Here is a 23,384-nt window from a genome sequence, read left to right on the forward strand (position 1 = left end):
CCTGGCGTTGGGCCGGGCTCTTCCTTCCCCGCCCGTGGGCGGGCGGTGTCGTGGGGTCCCCATGGCGGCGGCAGCGGAGCGGACTGACGAGCTAGTGCGGGAGTATTTGCTTTTCCGCGGCTTCACTGCCGCCCTCAAGCAGCTGGATGTGGAGATCAAAGCGGACCGGGAGAAGGGCTTTCGGGTGAGCGGCGGCCGTTTTCCCCCTGCCAGGCGCGGGTGGCCGCCGGGGAGGGCGCGGCATCCGGGCAGGCCCAGGGGAGCCCTTCGCCTACCCGCTCCCGGGGCTGGGTGCGTGGATCGGGCCGGGCGGCAGTGGGGAAACTCCCGGAGTCCCCGCGCTCCCCCGCGGAAGCGGCTTGCCTCAGGGCCCCCCCCCCCGCCTGGGCCCGGTGGGCCGTGCAGGCGGGACCCCTCTCGTCCCGGTGGCAGGGGCCGCCGCCCGGCCTCGTCGCCGGTTTTTGTTGGCGCAGCCTCCCGGTTGAGCGGCTTCAGCCGGTTTAAGGCTCTCCTCCTGCTTGGTTCTGAAGCGGCGTTCGCACAGGGCAGCGGCGGTGGACCGTGGGCTCCATCCCCCTCGCCTGCTTTCGCGGCCGGTAGTCGTCGTTCCCGGCCGGCTTACCTCCGCGCTGGCCGTGTCTGCTTGGCCCGTCCTAAACTGCTGTCCACGGACCTTGTGTCTGACCTGTGAACCACCAGAGGATTCTCAGTTTCGTCCCGAGAGGAAAGGTAGAGATGTGTGTATGAGAGGGCAGTGGCAGGCGGATGTCGCTTTGCCTGGAGCTGTTCTCAGTCATGAGGCTTTTTATCCAGCGGGTTTGCAGGTCTGCTCCTTAATTTGGGTATCTGAAGCACCAGCTGACTTGCTGGATGGGTGGAAACTAGCGCGGGATTTGCCACCCTCAAAAATACAGTCCGTTGTGCAAGCGTCTTGTTCTGTAGCAGCAGTTCTGGGCACTGCATATAGTGTTCTGAATAGTCAGATTTTTCTTTTAACTAGGACTGCAACCAGTATACCTCATTATTCATAAAGTATGTTGCTTTTATTTTTAGAGCACCAGCACTTTGCTAACGTTTAGAGGTCAGCAAACATTTGATTTAGTTGCAATGATATCGAACAAAATAGGACCGCTGGGGTCACAGACTGTCATTTCCTTTATCTGTAGGAAGCTGCAGAGGCTAGATGATGTCCTAAGGTATTAAGTGATGAGGGGGAAGCAAACCACATAGTAAACAACTTTGGTAGTTGAATTTTGTATAGGGTGCAGATGTTTTTTCTGATGCCTGTCTTGGCCATCAGAAGATCACTGAACAAAAAAATTGGTTTCCACACCACCATTCTGCCTTACTCATATGCAGAGATGATTTTCAAAGAAGCATGAGGACAAAAAGAAATCTGTTGCAGACTTCTATGCCTGCCTTGTTAGTAGATGATATTACTAAAGATAAAGGTACTTGAAAGATTGCAGCACAATGGACCTTCCTCTTTCTGTTGGCTAAATAGAGCTTTTTCAGTCTAAAAGTAATAAAATTTTCCACATTGCACTTAAGTTTTCAACATTTAATCATATTATTCCTGTTTCTTCATTATCAACTGACTTCTTCTAAAAGAAGAGGAAAGTTTTGCTTGCTTGCAAAACACCCTATCAGCTGTGTTTAACAAAATGTGATTTTTTTTTTTTTTTTTGGTCAAAAATCTGTTTGGCTATGTTCTTTCAAGTTTCTTCTTTTTTCTTTTTTTTTTTATTTGTAAAGGTGCTCCAGAGTGGAAGAATGCTGATGCCAAATGCAGAGTGTTTCAAGGGTTAGGCAAGCAGCTAATGCATAAGTGCTGAACTGTAATATTATTTGTGTGGTTAAAGCTTCTCAGCATTAAGTTACAGAAAATCTCTTGTGCTGGAAGAGCCCTCGTGACTGCAGTTTCCCTTGTTTTGCCCTCTTTAGGTGGATAAGATAGTGGACCAGCTGCAGCAGTTTGTTCAGAGCTATGATCTGGCAGCCCTGCGGGATTACTGGAGTTATCTGGACCGACGTCTTTTCAGCCGTTTGGAAGATGTGTACAGGCCAACAGTGAACAAGCTGAAAACCAGCTTATTCCGATACTACCTTGTCCATACTGTTCAGGTACTACTTCTTTTTTAGGCTTTGTTTTAAACAAAGATCCTGATGTCTGAAATCAGAGCAATAAAATACCCTTGTGAGCCTCTGGCAGGCCTGATGGGTTAGGGGCAAGCAATTCACATGTCATACATCAGAAGTATAGTGGCGAATTTAGTGAAGACTCACATGACAACCTTGTAAGCAGGATAAAGGAAGCTCCAGCAAGAGGGTTACATGCTTAGCTGTGAGCAAGATACACTTGGACATGAAAGCAGGTCCCCCTCAAACAGGTTGGCTGTACTGCTAGCTCAGTCCTGCTCAGCCTCTGTTAATAAATTGGATACCAGGAGATAACCACAAGGTTTGCAAATGCCTCCCCGTGGGGCATTGCTGTGAGAACAGAGGAGGACAGGAACAGTGCTCAAAGCAATCTTCATAAGTTAAAGAAACAGACAGGAAAAAAAGTCGCAAGCACCTGTATGTAGGTAGGAGTAGTCAATTGCTCTGATGCACAATGAGGAATGATTTAGCAGGCAGTGGTAGTGCAGGGGACTGACAGGCAGGATTCTCTGTTCCTTCCACTGTAACCTGCTGGCAGGACTCAGCTGGTCCTTCCAGGCACCACAGGCTTTACAGCACCAAGAGGGAAAAAGGGGCCAGAATTAAAAAAAAATGACTACTCGCACCTCCATGGGAGCTCAGAACCAAGGTATATTTACGATTGTATTTGCTGTCACTGTCTGCTGTACCTTGTGACACTTTTGAGTTCTGTATTGACTCTCATTTATATATGGATCCTGTAATTATTCAGTCTTTGTCTAGCATTGTAGTTTGTGGAGTTTTATTTTATAAGAGAGTGGAGAAGTAGGCTTCAAATCTGTACAAGACAATTTGTTAGAGAAAATGGGTGCTTTTTTTGTTCGTTTGTTTGCTTTGAATCAAACAGAAAATAATGAGCTTAAAAGGGAGCAAAGATTATCCTATTGAAACTCCAGGAAAGTGAATGGAATATACTACACAGAGTGGGCTTTGGCAAACAGAACAGATGAATACCTGTAAGGAATTCATGTTCCATTTCTTGCCATTTAGAAGTGAAGTTTCCTCCTTGATTCCATTTTCTGACTGAAAATCTTTGATGGGTCCACCAACACCCATCATTAATCTAATGCACATTTCTGGAAATGTGCTTTTTTGTGTATTGTTTTGCCCTGTGCTTACCCGAAGGTGTGACTGTCGTGTCTGAATAATGTAGCTTGAAAAGGTTTCCATCTAATGCATCTGCTACTTTGGTCCTGTATACAAATGCTTATGTCTGACATCAGTGCACAAACTGTATTGGTTAGCTGGAAATCAGTATGATTAGTTTGATTTGCCCATAAGCAAGACTGTGGTGACTGGAAAAAAGGTTGGATTAAGTGCATTTGCGAGCTTCTCCTACTGTGTTTGAGATTCTTCTATTCCCTGATGAATCTGTTAACTCTAACCGCTTGTTTTGTTGGGTGGTGATAGTATTTATTACTGTGTTTATAACACAGAGCAACTATTTCTAGAACCCATTTGATGGCATTAATGGAAGCATGAGCCCTGTTCTTCTTGCTGTGTTTCAGACCGGCCGCAATGACAAGGCGCAGGAGTTTTTCCTCAAGCAGGCCTCCGAGCTCCAGAACCAGGCAGAGTGGAAGGATTGGTTTGTCCTGCCCTTCCTCCCTGCTCCAGACTCCAACCCCACGTTCGCCACCTATTTCTCCCGACAGTGGGCAGATACGTTTATCGTTTCTCTGCACAACTTCCTGAGTGTCTTATTTCAGTGCATGCATATCCTTTTCTGCAACTAATAGTTAAATCTCCCTTGCCTTGGTGTTGTGCTCACCATTAACAGTGGTGCCAAGAATATAGTATTACAGAACTTGCTGCTTTCAGGTTATTGTCTAGAGACAAGACTTAATAGGAAGCTGGTGTTTACCAGAGGATGTTGGAATGTTTATTGTTCAATTATCCGATGATGTTATATTCCCTGGGCATAAATAATTGTGGTTGTTGCTAGCTCTGAACTCATCCCTATGTTAGCGACTAGAAATCTTGTGCGCATCTTGTTCTGAAACACTTTTTCCGCTTTGCTTGGCATAGTACAAACCAGGCATGCAGCCTTGGGTCATAGTCCACAACTGAGCTAGTAGCTCCTATTAGACCCTATCACCCGAGTGATAGCTCGCTATAACAGGGTAGTTCAGTGTTGGCAGAAATAATAGGTTTTGTCTCACACTACAGAGTTCTGACCTTGTTTGTTGGCTGATTGGCAGGTTTGCGCTGCAGCTAGAGTACAGCTCATCTTGAACTGTTTCTTCAGTGTATATTAACACTGTAATAGAACCTGTTGTGTCCTTCACTTCTGGTATGTAAAAAGGAAGAATCTAAAAATCCTTGCAAAGCCTGTGTGAAATAGTGTTCTGGTTTTGGCTGGGATAGAGTTAATTTTCTTCCCAGTAGCTGGTGCAGTGCTGTGTTTTGGCTTTAGTTTGGGAGCAATGCTGATAATGTACTGATGTTTTAGTTGTTGCTAAGTAGTCTTACCCTGATCAAGGACTTTTCAGAAGTCTGTCAGGCCTTGCCAGTGAGGAGGGGCACGAGAAGCTATTGAGGGAGCAGAGACAGGGTACCTGACCCAACCTAGCCACAGGGGTATTCCATACCCCAGTACATCATGCCCAGTATATAAACTGTGGGGAATTAGAAGGAAGGGGCTGATCGTGGTTTGGGGATGAGCTGGGCATTAGTCAGTGGATGGTAAGCAGTTGTATTGTGCATCACTTTTTTTCTTGGGTTTTATTCCTCTCTCTTTCCTATTATAATATTTTATTATTATATTTTATTTCAATTATTAAACTGCTCTTACCTCAACCCATAGGTTTACCTTTTTCTGATTCTCCTCCCCATCCTGCTGCAAAGGGGGTGGGGGAGTGAGCAAGCAGCTGGCTGGAGTTAAACTATGGCTAATGGTTTGGCTTAGGTAACTACACTGTTACTAGTCTAATGGCCTTGCACATACTTCCTGCTAGTAGTACGGACTCGGACTAGGCAGCTTTGCCATTTTACAGGCAAATGGCAGTATGGAGTGCTGGCTTGTAGAACTGAGCCAGATACATGCCTGGATTTTCTTTAACTTTCCTCACCAGTTCCAGTCATTTTGAACTTTGAAGCTGAATGTCTTAAGAGCAGTCTTGTACAAGAAGAAAATGAATCCTTGCGGCATAAGGTCAGAACTGAAGTCACTCTTTTAGCTGCTGACTGCATGAGGCTGTGAGTTTGTAAAATTGGTTCCATCTGTTCAAGACAGTTGCAATTAAGGACACTTATTCCAGGAAGATTCTTCTATAAGGCATTTGTTATTTTGGCTTATCTTTCAGCTGTGTCCAGTAAACTTAGGGTTGCCTGTTTAGGGTATTACTGTCCCTTCACTGGAGGTGACTGTCCCTCTCCCTGTACTATCTGGTAGGTGGCTAGATAATGTGCAAGCTCCTTTCCTGCTACACTACAAAGACAAGACAAGGTGAAACTAGTAGCAAGTTAGGAGCATATATGGCTGACTGCATGGAAACTTGTGAATAGCATTCAGTCACTTTCAGATTTTAGCTGATGGAGCAATAGAAACTGGCAATAACTTCTGGCAAAGAGGCAGAACTATTTCTTCTGAGTAGCCAGTTCACTGTGGTTGACACGCAGTTTAGATCAGCTAATGATAACATTGTGAATGCCTGTTTTCCAACTCAAGACCTTGCAGTAAATCATGAGAAGGGCTGACCAGTTCAGACAAAATGTTGCCCATCTCCGTGTCTTATTTTTGGCAGTATCATCAGTAGATGCTTAAAGAGACTGTATGAATATGTAATGTGTTGTTCCTTTGCCAGTGTAATTTCCTGTTAAAGAGATTTGTGAAATCTACAGTTTTAAGAGCTTTATAAGCTATAGATCACATGTGGATGACAGCGTATAAGTGGGAAGCCTTATTCATGCAAGGAGGACTTTTAGTTCCACTTCCTCAAACATACTAACTAAAAACTTGCTCTGTATAAATACTTCAGTAAGTTTTGTGCTTTACCTCCTGTGTTATAAAACACTATGTTGTATGTTGTGCTTCCTGTTTCAACTGTTTTGATAGTTGATCAGGACTGTTCATTTGTCCTAAAAATGTTGAAGAGAATAATTGATTTCTAAATGGAGGCACTTTTTGTGAAAGGAAAACAAGGTTTGTTGCTGTAAACTGTATGGATTCAGTGGTTCAGGCAGATTTTGATAGGAGAGTTCTGCAAAGATGGTCAGTAAATAGGGACAGCAGGATAAGGTATGTTTTGAAATTGAGCTCTTTTATTTCCTTGGTTTTTGTATTCTGTACTTTTAGTCAAAGCTGCTTTTTGTGGTTTTGGGGTTTTTTGCTTGTTTGTTTTGCTTTGTTTTTGTTTTGTATGCTGACTGATATTTTACAGACTGGATAAGTGTTCTCTGACAAATTGTAGAGGTAAAACTAGACTTCTTTTTGGAGAACTGATCAGGTCAGAAAAGGAAGAGGCTACCTATAGAATCATAGAATGGTTAGGGCTGGAAAGAGCCCTTCAGATACTGGAAGGCAGCTATGAGGTCTCCATGCAGCCTTGTCTTCTCCAGGCTGAACAGCCTCAACTTTCTCATTCTGTCTTCATATGGGAGCTGCTCCAGCAACCCTCATGACCTTCCTCTGGACTTGCTCCAGCAGCTCCATGTCCTGCTTATGTTCATAGAATTATAGAATAGTTAGGGTTGGAAAGGACCTGAAGATCATCTAGTTCCAACCCCCCTGCCATGGGCAGGGACACCTCACACTAAACCATCTCACCCAAGGCTTCGTCCAACCTGGCCTTGATGTTGAGGACATCAGAACTGCACACAGTGTTCCAAGTAGGGGTTTAAATAAAAAATGGTGTGAATGAATATTGAATTTGATGCTAGTTGAAATTAAGTAGTGATTCTGATTTCACTGTTGAAACAACACAAATACAGGAATAACAAGCTGAAGTTCTGAAGCTCCTTTTTCTTGTAATTTCTTTCCTTAAATACTATGATGAAAGGAAAACGAAGAATAACATCTGAAAAACAAATTCATGGAAATAGAAAAGCCTAAGGAACTGTTAATGTGAAAAAGAGTCACAGGCATAAAAAGATCTGTCCTGAGGTTCCTTTCTGCTGGGGGGGGGCGGGGGAGAAAAATAGCTCTTCCCCATAGTGAGGTAAATCTCATTGTCAAGCTTGGGAAGGAGTTGGGCAGTGTGCAGAGCTGGATTTCAGGGTGACCTGATGGTGTTGGCTTCAGTACACTGCCAGCTCATTGACCCCTTAGCTGTGGGAAGATTACCTTCTAGGCTCGGTGCCCATACATCACTACTGCCAGTCACGTGCATTGCCCTGGCCTTGAAATGCCTGCACCATGTGGCTGATTAGCTTTGCTGTAGCTGGCTCTTGCTTCCCAGCACCATTAATGTCCCTACAGCAGCAGTTCAAGGAGAAGAATGAAGGGTTTTAAGTGGGCCCCAGTTTCATGTGTGTAAAGTACTGACTGTTCTGACTACTTGGACTAATGTGGAGCTCAGCTAGTGAGAACAACTTTCTTCTGTCCACATCCTTGAGGATTGTTGAAATAAAAGGAGCAAACAGCCTCGGCAAGTGGGAAGGAGGTGAATCTCAGTGACCCTCTGTTTATTTGGCTCTCTTCTCTTGTTGTAGCTGTTTGCTTTGCAGGCTGAATCCTCCCGCATGAAGAAAGAGGAAGTGGAGGTGGAACAAGCAGTCATGCATCACAAGTTGCCTGCATATGTGGCCAACATGGATCGACTAGGGGACTCTGAGCTGTGAGTGCCTGCAAGGGACAGGCTCTGCTGCTTTTAATGGGTTAGGGAGGACCCTGAAGGGTCATTTCCATGTTTCCTGCCCTGCAAGTCAATGCAGAAAGGCATCCAAGTAAAATTTCTGGTGACCTAAGTGGTTTAATGGGAGAATTCATGATGGGCATCTCTCACACCATTTGGGAGAGAGATCTTTGCCAATCAGTAAGAGCCCAAGCACACATGGAAGTGATTCTGCTCTGCTCTCAGCAGCAAGGTGGTCTGGGCAGCCAGGGTACTGATAGCAGTGCAATACCCAGCTGTATTGCTCAAATAAAGTGGATTGTCTCTTGACTCTTATGTTAGTGCTTGCAGAGCAGTAGGTGAGTGTCCTATGTTGTTCTGTAGCCGCTGTTACTGTATAACCCAGAGGGGTCATTATTATAGAGATGCTTTCTTACTTTTGCAAAGTCAAGGAAAAAGGCGCTTCTCTTCTGTGAGGCTCAGAATTCTTCATAGACTTGCTGCAGTTAAAGTGTGTTCTATAGCTGCATCTTCTGTATTCTGATCTGTGGAAATTAGGCAACATACACAGTGATACAGCTTGTTTAATTGTTTCTTTTTGCCCCATTATGCAGTCATGCAAAGCAGGTCTGGGAGTTTGAATTCATTGTGTTAGGGATTTATTTTTTTTCTTGCTTTAAAAAGATCTGAAAGCAGATGTATCTATCTCAGCACAAGGTATTAGTAACTGCCAGGGCTTTCACTTTCTCATGTTCTTCTTTCACTTCAGATGGGAGGGGGATTGATAAAATTGATCTGCTGACAAGGACAAATAAAAATTTTAGCAGTGACCACACACAAAGTTTTAATTTTAGTGTAAAAATTGTCTGATTAAATAGACCTAAGTGTCTGGTGAACGATTTAGATAACTGCTCTGCACTTTCTGCATGAGACAGGCTACAGAGTTTGAGATTATTCTTGTTTGTTTTGTTTAACCTCTTAAGTGGAAAACCCTGATGTTCATCTGCACACATGGGGGAGAGCAACATGGAGGATGGGATCATTTATTCCCATATTCATATTTGCCCATTTGCATTGGAAAAACTTGTCTAAGAAGTGTCATTTTTTTTTGTGTGCAACTTGTCTGTTAGTCTGGGGGCTAGTTCTGGTTGCTTTTTCCATGTCTCTGCTCAACCCAAAACCCAACTTTGGTAGAAGTGTTCCTTCCTAGAACAGAGAATGGACACAGTGAAGATGATAGTATTCCACTTCTCCTGCGTGCTGCTCTGCTCCAAAGGAGCTGTAGCAGAGTGAGGTCAGACAATTATGTTCTGGGAAGCAGCTGCTGCTCTTAGCGTTGTGGGCTGAGCAGGGAGGTGTGTGTAATCACAGAAATGGGCCTAAAATTTCTTGTTGTCTTTGGGTCCAGTTTTTGAGATATTGAGGGCCTGTGCTTTAGAGTTGCTGAACATGACTTGCTAAATATCTGAGGGTATTCAGTGAAACAATGAATACTGAATGCCCCTCAAAGTAAGGCTGTGTTACACTTTGAATTGGGAATCACAGCTGAATAGGTTCTTTGGAAATCTGGATTCCCCTGCCTTTCCTTTGAGATCTTTCTAAACTCACCAGATGGAGTGGAAGGAATTTGAGGTGCCCCTTTGAGCCTGCAATCTGAATGGCATCTCTGAGAAGTGAGCTTTGGTTACAGTAATTCTAATGTTCTGCTCCAGGAACCAAGAGGGTGTTTTAAAACAGTGTTTTAATGCATAGTGGTCCATCAGCTTGGAAGGGAACATCACTGCTCCAGTGGGTCAAACAGCTGGCACTTGTTGGGTGGTCTTTGAGGTTATCTGGCTACACTTTCATATTCTGTTTGGTGTTTTTGTTTGGCTTGTCTTTTATTTATCTTTATTTTTTATTAGCGATATGACCTGCAGTCAGAGGGGTACTGCACATTCTCTCCAGTCCCGGGGAGGCTTTCTGTCCTCTTTTCTTTCCCAAAGTAAAAAGAGCCCTTCCAGACCAGCCCATCCAAGTGGGGCTTCTCCAACACAGACCAGCAGTATGCTGCTAGGAAAGAAAGAATCAACAAACCATCAGGTAATTCTCAACTGGGTTTGTTGAAAGGTGCTCAGTGTCCAAGGTGGTAACTTGCAGCACAGCACTGTTGCAAGCTTTTGTGTGCACCTGAAAAAAAGAAATATACTTTCCTTCCTTGGAACCCTTGGTGGGTTTGAATGCAGCACAAACACAGCTGCTGTTGTCTGGGAGGCTTCTGGAGCCCTTGCAGATGCTTGGTTTCTTTGTTTCCCCTTTTGCTCTTTGCTTTGCAGCCTAGCAGAAGTGTAACTTGGCCAAATTGTTCCTCTGCCTTCCAGAGTGCCAAAGGAAAAGAAGGAGCACTGAGCTCTAAGGACGGGAAGAGCCATTTCAGTGGCTTAGCAGGTGAATCGAGTTCCCTGCAGCAGCGGCAGAAGCGTTTGCAAGAGCATGGGAAGGAAAGGAAGGAACTTCTGTCAAAAGGAACCTTCCAGGTACTGGGCAACACTGTAAGGTTGGGAGGCAGAGGGCTGGTATTTCTGTAATTTGTTGTGCTAATTGGTAAAACAAGCGCAAGTGTTCCCATTTAGCTTCTGAATTGCTACTCAGATCTAGCTGTATCACAGGTTAATCTGTAGTTAATCAACTCCTTCTGCATTCGGTTTACTTCTGTGTCCCTGGAAGGGAATCAGCATTGACATTTCAGATGGAAGAAGAGTTGTCTTTTCCCATGATACTTTCAACAGGCTGGTCCTAGGGATGGTATATTTCATCTACGTGAATGGTTATGTTCAAATATCTTGTTATAATCCCCATTCCATTAACCAAGCAGTGGACTTGGCTCACCCATCCTGCCCAAGTGAGTTCTCTCCCAGTTTGTGCAGGCTCTGCATAGGACAGATAAAAATTGATAGGAAGTTTTCCTGGGTAGGAGTAAAAATACTGTCAGCAGCAAAGTTTGCTTTTCTGAGGTTTTTGCATTGTATGTTGCAGTTTTGCCTGGGGGTGTGTGCCCTGCTTTCTAATCAAATAAAATAAAAAACTGTGTCTTGGAATTTAATAATGAAACAATAAAACCGTGTCTTGGATTTTAACCACTGAAGGTCAAAAGACTACTACCATTTACATGTGTAATTTCTGGCTTTCAGAAGCCATGTGGTCAAAGGATACAGAGCACAGGAGGAATGATGGCAACATCTTAGTCATGTTTACTTTGGCTGTATGAGACACCGTGCCCTGGGGGAGAGCCGGTGATGAAGGACTGTTGCTTATTGTCCATATGTGTGGCTTTTCTATGGTGTGGGGGGGGAGTGGTGCTTTAGAGAGGAGATGTTACTTCACCCCTAAGCGTTCAAAGTTACGAGAGAACCTTTCAATTAATGTCTCATCTAAAACATTTTAATTAAACAGTGGCTGGAAAATTGCAAAGCCTGGTTTCCCAATAAGTATTCTTTGACTTTCCTATTTTTGTGATGATCCAGGTTAAGACAGTGTTTTCGTGGCTTTGTAAAAGCTGCTTCTGGTGCTCTTGGGGAAGCTGATCCTGTTCAGCTTTCTGTTGTGCTCAACACGTGAGCAGAAAGGAAACTGAGAGGCAGCACAGTTTCTTTCACATGAGTCTCATTCACTGGTTATCTTCTCACATTAACTAACACAGAGAGGGGCATTCTTGGATTTATTTCCTATTTTTTTTCTAGCTTTGTGACTTTGCTTGATTTGATTATTCAGTGTGTGACCTTGAATCATGTTGCTCAAGATGTGAAGCTACTGTAAATAAGGATGTATTAGGGATCAGGGATTCAAAACCGTCAATACTAACACCATTTTGGGGCACTTCATCTTCAGAAGATGGTTTAGCAGAGGAGTGCTTACGGATGTCTTACTGGCTTATGTGCTGTATCTGTTTCTTGGTCAGCTTCTGGTAGTAAGGGAAGATAAAGCTGCTTTCAAACACTGTACTGCAGTACAGATCTTGTCTCGTTCATATACCTTCACTTTCCAAAATTCCTTTTATGCTGCCCTATCAAATTGGGGTTTAAGCTTTTGGCCTTGAGTCTACCATTGTCCTCAGTCAGTTGGCTGCAGCTGTTGCCTCATTGTGCAGAAATTCAGTCTCTGGCAGATGAGGATAATCCATCCACTGGGGCTTACCATCCATCAAGAGATTTTGTGCAGGTTACTGATCTGCAAATTATACCAACCTAACTTACACTGCTGAATGCAATCGTTCCTAGAAATATGTCTATTTCCTTGTAAATCTGTCCCCTGATGGCATCAAAACGGGCCTCTGGTACCAGCTGATGTACGCCAAAGCGATGTTATGGTTGGTTTTAAAGTGTATGGCTGGGAACATGGAGGGGGATATAAGGGACTCTACAACCAAGGAAGCCATATTAAATGGTGCAGTTGTGCAACACACCATCATTGTGCTCAGAAAGGTCCCTGGCAGAACGTGTGTTGAGCTGAGAGCGCTTCTTTTCCAGTGTAGCTTTTTGTTTTTTTTTTTTTCTCCCAGCAGGCTGGGGTGGCTGAAGAGCTTGATCTGGAGGTGCTGCTGCTTCCTTGTATTTCACACAGGATTTCTTCCTTCAGGGCCAAAGTGCTGAGAAGAAAACAGATACTAGCACAGCTGAGATGGAGCCATGCTCAGAGCTGCATGCAGAGCAAACAGAGACTTCAGCCAAAATGCCTGCCAGCAATGCAGAGGCTGTGGGTGTCCGGCAGGAGCAGCCTTTCATCGTTCTGAGCCAGGAAGAGTATGGGGAACACCATTCATCCATCATGTACTGCAGGTAATGGACTGGCAGAAGAAGCCTCTTGTAGAAGGCTTTGTAGAGGCCGTCCAGCCCCTTTTCCCAGCCTCTGTTCTGTCCAGCACATTGTGCGTGTACCCTTGGTTGTAGGGCAGTAAAGTTGGCGTGAATGATAATAGCCTGTAGGTTGTGCAGTGAGAATGCACAGAGATTTTTGTGACTGGGAGATGCCAGCCAGGAAGAAACTCCCTAGTAAAGCAAGGTGATACTGCTTAAGGGCGTTATACTTCACATGTGGAGCTTGGTGCCCTTCATTGTGGAAGGGGCAGGAAGTGGTGCAAGGAAGTTCTGATTCCTGCAGAAGGAATTGGTGTGTGGCCAGGAGAGGAAGGATTACTGGGGCATATATTCACATCTAAGAACTTCAGGGAGAGAAAAAAATCCAATCAGTTTCCTTCTGCCCATAGGGTTGATTGTTCTGGACGGCGAGTGGCCAGCTTGGATGTGGACGGGGTCATCAAAGTGTGGTCTTTTAACCCCATAATGCAAACTAAAGCTTCATCCATTTCCAAATCTCCATTGCTGTCTCTGGAATGGGCAACCAAGCGTGATCGGCTGGTGAGTAGTTTGCGTGTAGAGGCTTGAGAAACATGTCAGATGATTTGGGGCTGTGTGGCTGCCCATTAACTTCTACATAGTTGCATTGTGGATAAGCTCAGGGCAACAGCTAGTTTCCACTTAGTGGGACATGGGGAACTGAAGTCTAAGAAAACTAGAGTGAGGAGTGTACTCTGTGTATTGAGCAAGGAATTCACTGGTTGCCTCTGAGACAGAAGTTCTGAAGATGCAGTGTGAGTACAGTGGCAGATTAAAAGCAGCTCCTTTAAGAGAAGTGCCTCTCTTCAGGCAGAGGAGGCAGCCACTTGGCAGGTAGAGACAGCCTGGTGCAACAGCCCATAGGAACCCTGCAGCAGGGATCTGTGGGGCTTTATTCACTCACACCCTGGGCCAAAAGCAGAGTAGGGGGGAGCATGGGTGTGGTATGCAGGTGTGAAAAGGGCTTTGTGGCCAGTTTTATACTGGTGCCTTATGAATTGGGGGTTGCTGTGTGCATAAGGAGCTCAGGGCTTGTTTAAATATCATGACAGTTTAAATGTTTCCTGTAGCGCTTTATTTTTTCTAATTCTCTTAGTGGAGAGAGTACAGGCCACCAGATCAGGGTGAGGAAGTTGACAAGGCTTTCTACAGGCAGCTGAGAGCGGCCTCACAGTCACAGGCCGTGGTCGTCGTGGGGATTTTAACTTCCCTGATGTTTGCTTGAAGGACCACTCGGCAACCCAGCCACAGTCCAGGAGGTTCCTCCAGTGTATGGATGATAACTTCCTCATGCAAATGGTGGATGAGCCGACCAGGAGAGGAGCGCTGCTGGATCTCATCCTCACTAACAAGGAGGGTCTGGTCGAAGCAGTAAAGGTTGAGGGCTGCCTTGGTTGCAGCGACCACGAGATGGTGGAGTTCAGGATCTTGTGTGGTAGGACCAGTAGAATAGCAAGTAGAATTGCAACCCTGGACTTTAGCAGGGCAAACTTTGGCCTTTTCAAGCAATTGCTAGGGGAAATCCCATGGGCAAGGCTGCTTGAAGGTAAAGGGGCCCAAGATAGTTGGTTGGCATTCAGGGATTGCTTTTTCCGAGCTCAAGATCAGAGCATCCTGACATGTAGGAAGTCAAGGAAGAGGGCCAGGAGACCTGCCCTGGGAATTGCTGGGTATGCTCAAGTGGAAGAGGGGGGGGGTATGCTCATGGATGGTATGCTCATGGAAGGAGGGGCTGGCCACTTGGGAGGAATATAAGCCTGCTGCTGGAGGATGTAGGAAGGCAGCTAGGATGACTAAGGCCTCCTTAGAATTAAACCTGGCGAGAAGGGTCAAGGACAGCAAAAAGAGCTTTTTCAAATACATGGCAGATAAAACTAACATCAGAGGCAATGTAGGCCCACTGATGAACGGGATGGGTGCCCTGGTGACAGAAGATACAGAGATGGCAGAGTTACTGAATGCCTTCTTTGTCTCTGTCTACTCTGCTGCAGGCAGTCCTGAAGAGCCCTGTACCCCTGAGACCTCAGATGAAGTCACATCAACGGAGCGGTTTGCCTTAGTCAATGAGGAATGGGTTAGAGACCAGTTGAGCAATCTGGACATCCATAAATCCATGGGTCCAGATGGGATGCACCCGCGGGTGCTGAGGGAACTGGCGGAAGTCATTGCTAGACCACTCTCCATCATCTTTACCAAGTCTTGGGAAACGGGAGAGGTGCCTGAGGACTGGAGGAAAGCAAATGTCACTCCAGTCTTCAAAAAGGGCAAGAAGGAGGACCCGGGTAACTATAGACCGGTCAGCCTCACCTCCATCCCTGGGAAAGTGATGGAACACCTTATCCTTGGTGCCACGTTAAGGCATATGAAGGATAAGAGGGTTATGAGGGGCAGTCAACATGGCTTCACCAAGGGGAAGTCATGCTTGACCAATCTTTTAGCCTTTTATGAGGAAATAACACGGTGGATGGATGATGCCAGAGTGGTGGATGTGGTCTACCTTGACTTCAGCAAAGCATTTGACACAGTCTCCCACAGCATCCTCACAGCTAAATTGAGGAAGTGTGGTCTGGATGATCAGGTAGTGAGGTGGACTGTGGCTGAAGGAGAGAAGCCAGAGAGTTGTAGTCTATGGGGCAGAGTCTAGTTGGAGGCCTGTAACTAGTGGAGTGCCTCAAGGGTCAGTAGTGGGACCAGTATTATTTAATATATTCATCAACGATTTAGATGAGGGAATTGAGTGAACTATCAGCAAGTTTGCTGATGACACTAAGCTGGGAGGAGTGGCTGACACGCCAGAAGGCTGTGCTGCCATCCAGCAAGACCTGGACAGGCTGGAGAGTTGGGCAGGGAGTAACTTGATGAAATATAACAAGGAAAAGTGTAGAGTCCTGCATCTGGGCAGGAACAACCCCATGTTCCAGTATAGGTTGGGGAACGACCTGTTAGAGAGCAGTGTAGGGGAGAGGGACCTGGGGGTCCTAGTGGATGACAGGATGACCATGAGCCAACACTGTGCCCTTGTGGCCAAGAAGGCCAGTGGCATCCTGGGGTGTATTAGAAGGGGGGTGGTTAGTAGGTCGAGAGAGGTCCTCCTTCCCCTCTACTCTGCCCTGGTGAGACCCCATCTGGAATATTGTGTCCAGTTCTGGGCCCCTCAGTTCAAGAAGGACAGGGACCTGCTGGAGAGAGTCCAGCGCAGGGCAACGAAGATGATTAAGGGAGTGGAGCATCTCCCTTATGAGGAAAGACTGAGGGAGCTGGGTCTCTATAGTTTGGAGAAGAGGAGACTAAGGGGTGACCTTATTAGTGTATATAAATATATAAAGGGGGAGTGTCACGAGGATGGAGCCAGGCTCTACTCAGTGGCAAACAATGATAGGACAAGGGGTAATGGGTACAAACTGGAACACAAGAGGTTCCACTTAAACTTGAGAAGAAACTTCTTCTCAGTGAGGTTGACAGAACACTGGAACAGGCTGCCCAGGGAGGTTGTGGAGTCTCCTTCCCTGGAGACATTCAAAACTTGCCTGGACACATTCACACATTCCTGTGTAACCTTATCTAGGTGTTCCTGCTCCGGCAGGGGGATTGGACTAGATGATCTTTTGAGGTCCCTTCCAATCTCTAGCATACTGTGTACTGTGTGTATAGAGGAGCCTTAAATTATATGCATTCTTCTGAGTCCTGGAGCTGTTGCTAGTGTTTCATGAGCTCCCTTGGTGAAGAGACTGGGCTGTGTGCGAAGGCAGGCCTGCAACCAGGGGAATATTGCATACATTCTGGCACTGACAGTGTGTTGCTACTAAACCCCATAATGCCACCTGTGAAGAGCTGGTGCTATAGCTTGTCTTTCTGAGGAAGTTGTCCATGCAGCTGGTTTGATGTTTGTTCTGCTTTGTGGAGTTTATTTCCTGCTTGCCAATAGATTTTTTTTTTCTGAAATTTATGGGGATTTTGCAGCAAGCCAGGCTCTCAATTAAGAAGGATCTGGCTTGTTTATTTTCCTATGCTAATGCATCCCTCCATGGTTTTACTTTTGATTTAAATTGTAGCACCACTTGTAAAGCATGTGTGAGCCCTTCTGGATGACTTAATTCTCCGCTCTATGAAAGGATGTGGCTTCTGCTAGTTTCCTCTTAAACTTAAGTTGTTAATTCTGTGTTACTCTTTCCTTGCTCCCCTAGATATTGAGACTCCATGTAAGTCTGGCATCCTATAATGTTGAGCCATAGTCTAGAAAGTAGCTTTTAGTCCACCTTTTTGTCTATTGGATCTTTTTCTTGCTGGAAAACAGTGCTTTTACTTTGACTTCTGTGGCTTTGGGGTAGTCTTACTCAGCATGATATGCAGAGGAAGACAGGATGTGCCCTAATGGGGGGGCACAGGAGTGATGTTTAATCTGAGTGCACAAACAGGAAAAAAAAAAGTGATGCTGATTGTTGGACAGTGTCATTGTACTGTTCACTCACATTCCTTTCATCTCCTCCTTGCTGGTTTCAAGCTATTGCTTGGCAGCGGGGTTGGGACGGTTCGTCTTTATGACACAGAAGCAAAGAAGAATCTCTGTGAAATCAGCATTGATGAAGACATGCCCAGGTAACTCTGGAATACTGGTTTTTGTATATAAATATTGCTGGTTTTGACTGTGAAAAGGTAGGTGAAGTCTCAATGTTCCCACTGCTTTCCTGCAACTGGAGGACTGTAACCTTTGTCCAGAGGGCAGTCCCTGTCTGAGCAACATAAAACTGTTTAGTTAAATGGGAAATGCACAAAATCAGTCTAAGCATTTGAATTCTGCCCTCCTGTACAATGCACCCTGTCTGGGAGAGCTTGTAGTTGAGTGTTGTGCTTGAGGCAGCTGCTGGAAAGGCAATTCAGACTGTTTGCTATGTTTCAGGATCCTCTCGCTTGCCTGCAGCCCAAGTGGTGCCTCGTTTGTGTGTTCTGCAGCAGCCCAGAGCCCCATCTCCCACGTGGACTTCTCAGCAGTCAGCTCTGGGGGCAAAAGCATGAACCAAGTTCCTGGGAAGCTGCTACTGTGGGACACTAAAACGATGAAGCAGCAGGTACTTGCTTTCTTGTCTCAGACTGCTTGCTTAGAAATGAGCGTCTTCTGTTTCAGTGTGTAGGAGCTCCCTTTCTAAATTATGCTGACTTTTCTTTAAATCCTCTTCTTTTAGCCCCCTTCCTGCTTTCCCCTCTGTCACATGCAGGAGAAAAATGAATAGTGTGAGCAGCTTTGGGGTTTAGGTAGAGGTTTTTGTTTTCTTGGTATGTTGTGTTTGGGGGGGGGGTATTTTTGTTGTTGTTTTTGTGTTTGTATTTTTGGTTTGTTTTTTTTTTTTTTTGGGGGGTGGGGGTTGCTTTGTGCGTTTTTTTTGTGGACTATGCTGCCTGCATAGTTCATGACTGAAAATGTCCCAGGTGGAGTGAATGATTCTTCACTTCTGCTCAGATTTTCTCCAGTTGAGCTATAGTGAAGGGTTTCCCTTGCTATTTCCACTGCCCTCCCTGCTTTTGAGTGAAGTGCTTCATTCAGAGGTTTCATCTTGTGTTATCTTCTCCATTGTTTCAATTTAAATGGGTCAGATTCTGGCAGGAAATCCTCATTCCATTCCTCACCTTTTCTCTTAAGAAATGCTGTCCCTGATGTGTAGGAGAAAGCAACATACTCAGGCTAATGCCTGCCAGAAGCTGGGTTTGCAGCCTTGAGACCATGGCCAAGAAAGCTGTGGCTTGGCTGACGTGAATTGTTGGGTTAGTGTCACAGTAAAATGCAGCTGCCAGCCTTAAAGCCTATAATTATGAGGGGTAAAAGGTTCCAAACTGGAGGAGTTCTTGCTGCTAGATATAGTCTTCCTTCCTCCCCTGGAGATCAGTTCCTCAGCACCCCAGAGCTCTGTTTCTCAGCATTAATGCAGACTTTCCCTTCCAGCTGCAGTTCTCTCTGGAGCCTGAGCCCATTGCTATTAACTGCACAGCTTTCAACCACAATGGCAACCTGCTGGTCACCGGTGCTGCAGATGGGATTGTTCGTCTTTTTGGTATGGTGGAAAAGGCCCTGGGGGTGTTGGTTGACATGCAGCTGAACATGAGCCAGCTTGTGTCCAGGAGGCCAAGAAGGCCAGTGGCATCCTGGCCTGTGTCAGCACTGGTGTGGCCAGCAGGGCCAGGGCAGTGATCATCCCCCTGTACTCAGCACTGGTGAGGTCACACCTCGAATGATGTGTTCAGTTCTGGGACTCTCAGTGCAAAAGAGATGTTGAGTTGCTGGAGCAGGTCCAGAGAGTGGCAGCAAAGCTGGTGAAGGGCCTGGAGCACAAGTCTGATGAGGAATGGCTGAGGGAACTGGGGTTGTTTTGTCTGGAGAAGAGAAGGCTCAGGGGGGATCTTACCACTCTCTACAGCTACCTGAAAGGAGGACGTAGTGAGGTGGGGGTTGCTCTTTGCTCCCAAGTAACAAGTAATAGGGGAAGAGGAAAAACTGTGCCAAAGGAGGTTTAGATTGGATATAAGAAAAATTTCTTCATCAAAAGGGTCATCAAGCATTGGAACAGGCTGCCCAGGGAACTGGTGGAGTTGCCACCCCTGGAGGTATTTAAAGGATGTGTAGATGTGGTTAGGGATGTGTTTTAGTGTTAGACTTGGCAGTCCTGGGGTAACAGCTGGATTTGATGATCTTTAAAGGTCACTTCTAACCTAGATGACGCTGTGAAATTGGGCAGTGAGGTGGCCCCTTGGTGTCCCTAGCTGGCTACCCCTAGCACCCTTCTTCTGCCAGCAGGGAGGCAGTTGTGGGACACGCTTGAACACCAAGGTGGAAGCTATTTTCTCCCCGCAATAGCTCTCAGGAGGGAATTGTATTAAACCTTTTTCCGGGCAATACTGGCTGGCGACCTTGGTAGTGCTGCTGGATCTGTTGTTTCCCTCCTGCTGAGGAGGAGAGTTGACTTGCCCTGGAGCCCTGTGGTCTTGGGTATGCCATGTAGCAGTACCACTGCCAGAGGCTGAGTCTTGAGGAAAGGAATTAATGTGTAACCTTCTTGTTGAAGTCACGGGTTTCCCATCTGTCCTTCTTCCCTGAGCAATTTCTGTTTCTCAGGTTTTGTCCTCTTCAGCCTGTCCTTGCAGTAAAGGCAGTTTGGGCCTGCCTCTCCTATGAATGTGAACAAGGGATCTGCTTTTGGCCTGGTTGCTGAGCTGGAGGCTGCAGGCCTGTGTCTAGGAGGACAGAGCTGGCAGCAGCTGTGAGGGTGGAGAAAGGGGGGAGAAGAATAAAGGTGTCAGTGGGGCGTAGATGCAGAATGCCTGCAGTTGACAGTGAGCAGCCCTGTAAAGTTAGGGGAAGAGGTGCCTAATTACAGGCAATGATTTTTTTGTGATCAGTGTAAAAGCCACATGCAGGAGGATAAGCACAGGGTGCTAGGATTGTCTCTTGAGCTCCCCCAGACTGGTTTAGAGGGCTGGGGCAGAGACCTTATGAACGTAAAGGACTTCTCTCTCTTCAGCTCAGTTCTGTGTGAGTATGAGTTGTGTTCAGTTCTGGCTCTCCCCTCAGATATGCAGCAGCATGAGTGCGCCATGAGCTGGAAGGCACACGATGGGGAAGTCTACTCTGTTGAGTTCAGCTGTGATGAGAACACAGTCTACAGCATAGGCGAGGATGGCAAGGTAGGCTCTGGATGACCACCTATTGCTCAGCTGACTGAGATACCTTCTGGAGTCTTCTCTATGTGGTGGGGATAGCAGTAAAAATAGCCTCAGAATCTGGGGATCTGCGGGCTGCTGACTGTAATTTCAGTGTGCAGCACCATCCTGCTCCGTGCAATTTCTGTAGAGAGAGTGGCTGGAAAGTATATTAACGGCTGGAAAGTATATTAACAGCTGGAGCTGCCTCAGACCTTGTCTGCAGATCCTCCTATTGGTAACATCCGCTTCCTAGGGAATCCATGTGAAGATGACCTTTCTGTGCCCCTGACATCACCACATTACAGATCTGGGGATTCACCAAGGAGCAGGTCTTTGACCACTTTGTATAAATTTCCTTGTCAGCAGCTCCCTTATAGTTGCTTATAATAAAAGGCTTCAATTTCTGCAGTTCCACAGTCTTGAGCAGTAGAGATGTGGCTCAGGGAGGGATCCACCTGCCTGAAGGTGGGGCTGGTGAGAGTTAAGTAAATTCCCACCAGGATACTGCATGCAATGTGGAAGGACACATAGGCAGCAGTACTAGTGGAAGCTAGAGCCTATGCTTGCCTGGATAGTAGGCAGCCTGCAGCCTTTGCGGCTTGTGTTTTATAGTCACTTAGATACGCATGTCAAAATGCCATATTCTGTTTGTGAGGAATAGCCAGTTGGCTTAAAAGAGGAATGGCCCCTCTGCTTTCATCCCAGTCAATGTAACTATGGGCTTTTGTAATCCCTTTTTGTCGTTCTAGTTTATTCAGTGGAATATTCACAGAAGTGGCTTGAAGGTGTCTGAGTACCATCTTCCCACCGAAGCTACAGGTCCTTTTGTTCTGTCTGGGTACAGTGGCTACAAGCAAGTCCAGTTCCCACGAGGAAGGCTTTTTGCTTTTGACTCTGAAGGCAACTATATGTTGACGTGCTCCTCTACTGGGGGAGTAATTTTTAAAGTAAGTCTGAGAAGTGGTGGGGAATGCTCTTACGCATCCGTACAAGCTCTTGTTACAAGCCTGCAACACCAGCAACTAGAGGCTCTTGAGCAGCATGTACCCATCCCTGCTCTGTGAAAGCTGCTGCTCAGTTTGATGTGGTGTTTAGCAAGTGTTTGAACCCCTTGTATGTGTTTAGCTTTCCGTATGTAGGCAGAGTATGGATGCTGCATGTTCTTCAGCTTAGCTGCAGCAGTTTTCCTTAGTGCCCAGGTGCCTAGGATGAAGTTTTGTGGTTTTTTTTTTTTTTTTTAACATACTGATACTTGCCAGTTCATTGCAAAATTTGTGATTATTGGCTGATGCTGATCTTTAATCTGCCTTGTGTGCTTGCTGCTACTATGTTAGTCCCAGCCTGATTATCTGCTCTTAGTGTACACTGAAATTAAGGGTAAGGCTGAATAGTTCCAAGTACCCAAATTTCTGTGTCACCACAACAGGTGGTTACTGATTGCAGCCCCCTTGTCTGATTCTTTAGTCATTACAGGTGAGTATAAGCCATTGCAAGGCAAATTAGAATTTTTACTTTGCATCTGGGGCATTCAGAGCACCCACACTAACATGAGTTATACCTTAGGCCTATGTGCTCCTCATCAGTTTGTGCTCTTAGACTGCCTTGCTCAATTCCTGCAGCTCGGCCAATGTCAGAAGCTGAGAACACATGCTTCTGTCATGAGACTGGAAGTCTAATTCTGCGTGTGTGCTGCATACTCTCAACTTCTCTCTGATTTTTGGCTCAATTATTTATGCTGATAAGGATATGGAGTCTGTAGCACGCTTTGGCTTTTCCTGTTGGTGCACTGCCCCTGCTGAAGAAGCTTGCCTCCTTAAAATCGTATGTTTTCCTTCTTTTAGTTAAATGGTGAGGAAAAGGTTCTGGAGAGCTGCCTTTCCCTCGGAGGACACAGAGCTCCCGTTGTCACAGTGGATTGGAGCACGGCCATGGACTGTGGGACCTGCCTCACTGCCTCTATGGATGGGAAGATTAAATTAACAACCTTACTGGCTCAAAAGTCTTAACTTGGATAGTGATGAAGGGAAAGAGCAACAGCCTTGACAGAAACAGTGTTAACTCCACAGGAACAAACTGCATGGGAGAGAGAAGGCAACACAGTCCCTCTTCTCATTGTAGCTTTTGTCTCGACAAACATTAAATACATTTGCCAAACCACTGTGCAACAGAGTGCTGATATGGGACCAAATCAGTGGCAGCACTGAAAAACGGAGCCTCCACTGACCCATTATAGCAGCTGCGATCCCTCTGTTGGGGAATCTCGAGTAGCACGTCGCTAGAAGGCTTGGTGTCTGCAACGGTTGCTGCCATCTTTGTGCCTGGCAATGCTGGATACAGTCTGCAGTTGTTTTGTCTCTTGCCAGACACAGTTACAGTTAAGAGGAGGTCAGACTCAGGCAAAAGGTTTGTGAAAAAGGCAGGAGGTCTGTCCAAATAAGACTGGGCCTGCATGAACGTATGTATCGGTATGAGATGTCTGGATCAGCGGAGACATCTGTGTGTTAAAAACACAGCGTCATGGAGGCTGGAAGTGGCCTCATCTTGTCTGGCCCTGGCCTGGCCTGCCCAGAGCAGAGTCAGGCAGGGCAGGTCATGCAGGGCCATCTCCAGTCTGGAGCATCTCCAAGCAGGGAGACTCCACAAGCTCTCTGTGGCACAAATGTAACTCACCAGCAGACTGAGCTGGTCCTCCAGCCCATGGGCTCAGGAGGCCCACTGGGGTGTAGGTGGAGGCCTTCAGGCCCCGCCTGAGCTGCAGTGTCCCTGTCTTCAGGTTCACCTTCACCTGGAGACGGAGTGCCTGTCCTCAGCTCTGTCTTGGCTGTGCCTGTGCCTGGCCATGGCCCTAGCT

The 23,384-nt window shown here is 46.1% G+C and overlaps 1 protein-coding gene across 2 annotated transcripts; it reads left to right on the forward strand.

The window, feature by feature from the left end:
* The first annotated feature begins 6 nt into the window (after positions 1-6).
* WDR91 (WD repeat domain 91) lies at positions 7-22,987 on the forward strand. 2 transcript variants are annotated; one of them, XM_062615500.1, is made up of 15 exons: positions 7-184; positions 1,945-2,124; positions 3,708-3,914; positions 5,270-5,353; positions 7,852-7,976; positions 9,878-10,055; positions 10,334-10,489; positions 12,588-12,787; positions 13,216-13,366; positions 17,346-17,440; positions 17,742-17,910; positions 18,780-18,888; positions 20,403-20,515; positions 21,283-21,480; positions 22,375-22,987. In XM_062615500.1, exons 1-15 carry the CDS (start codon positions 62-64, stop codon positions 22,537-22,539), a joined length of 2,253 nt encoding a protein of 750 aa, XP_062471484.1. In that variant the 5' UTR covers positions 7-61; the 3' UTR covers positions 22,540-22,987. The 2 variants fall into 2 exon arrangements, with proteins under 2 accessions (XP_062471484.1, XP_062471485.1); XM_062615501.1 differs by lacking the exons at positions 3,708-3,914; positions 5,270-5,353 and having other exon boundaries at positions 8-184.
* The last annotated feature ends 397 nt before the right edge of the window (positions 22,988-23,384 follow it).

The sequence above is a fragment of the Pezoporus occidentalis genome, unplaced genomic scaffold, assembly GCF_034315485.1.
Source record: "Pezoporus occidentalis ecotype Australia unplaced genomic scaffold, CSIRO_AGI_Poc_V1 ctg182, whole genome shotgun sequence".
NCBI lineage: Eukaryota > Metazoa > Chordata > Aves > Psittaciformes > Psittacidae > Pezoporus > Pezoporus occidentalis.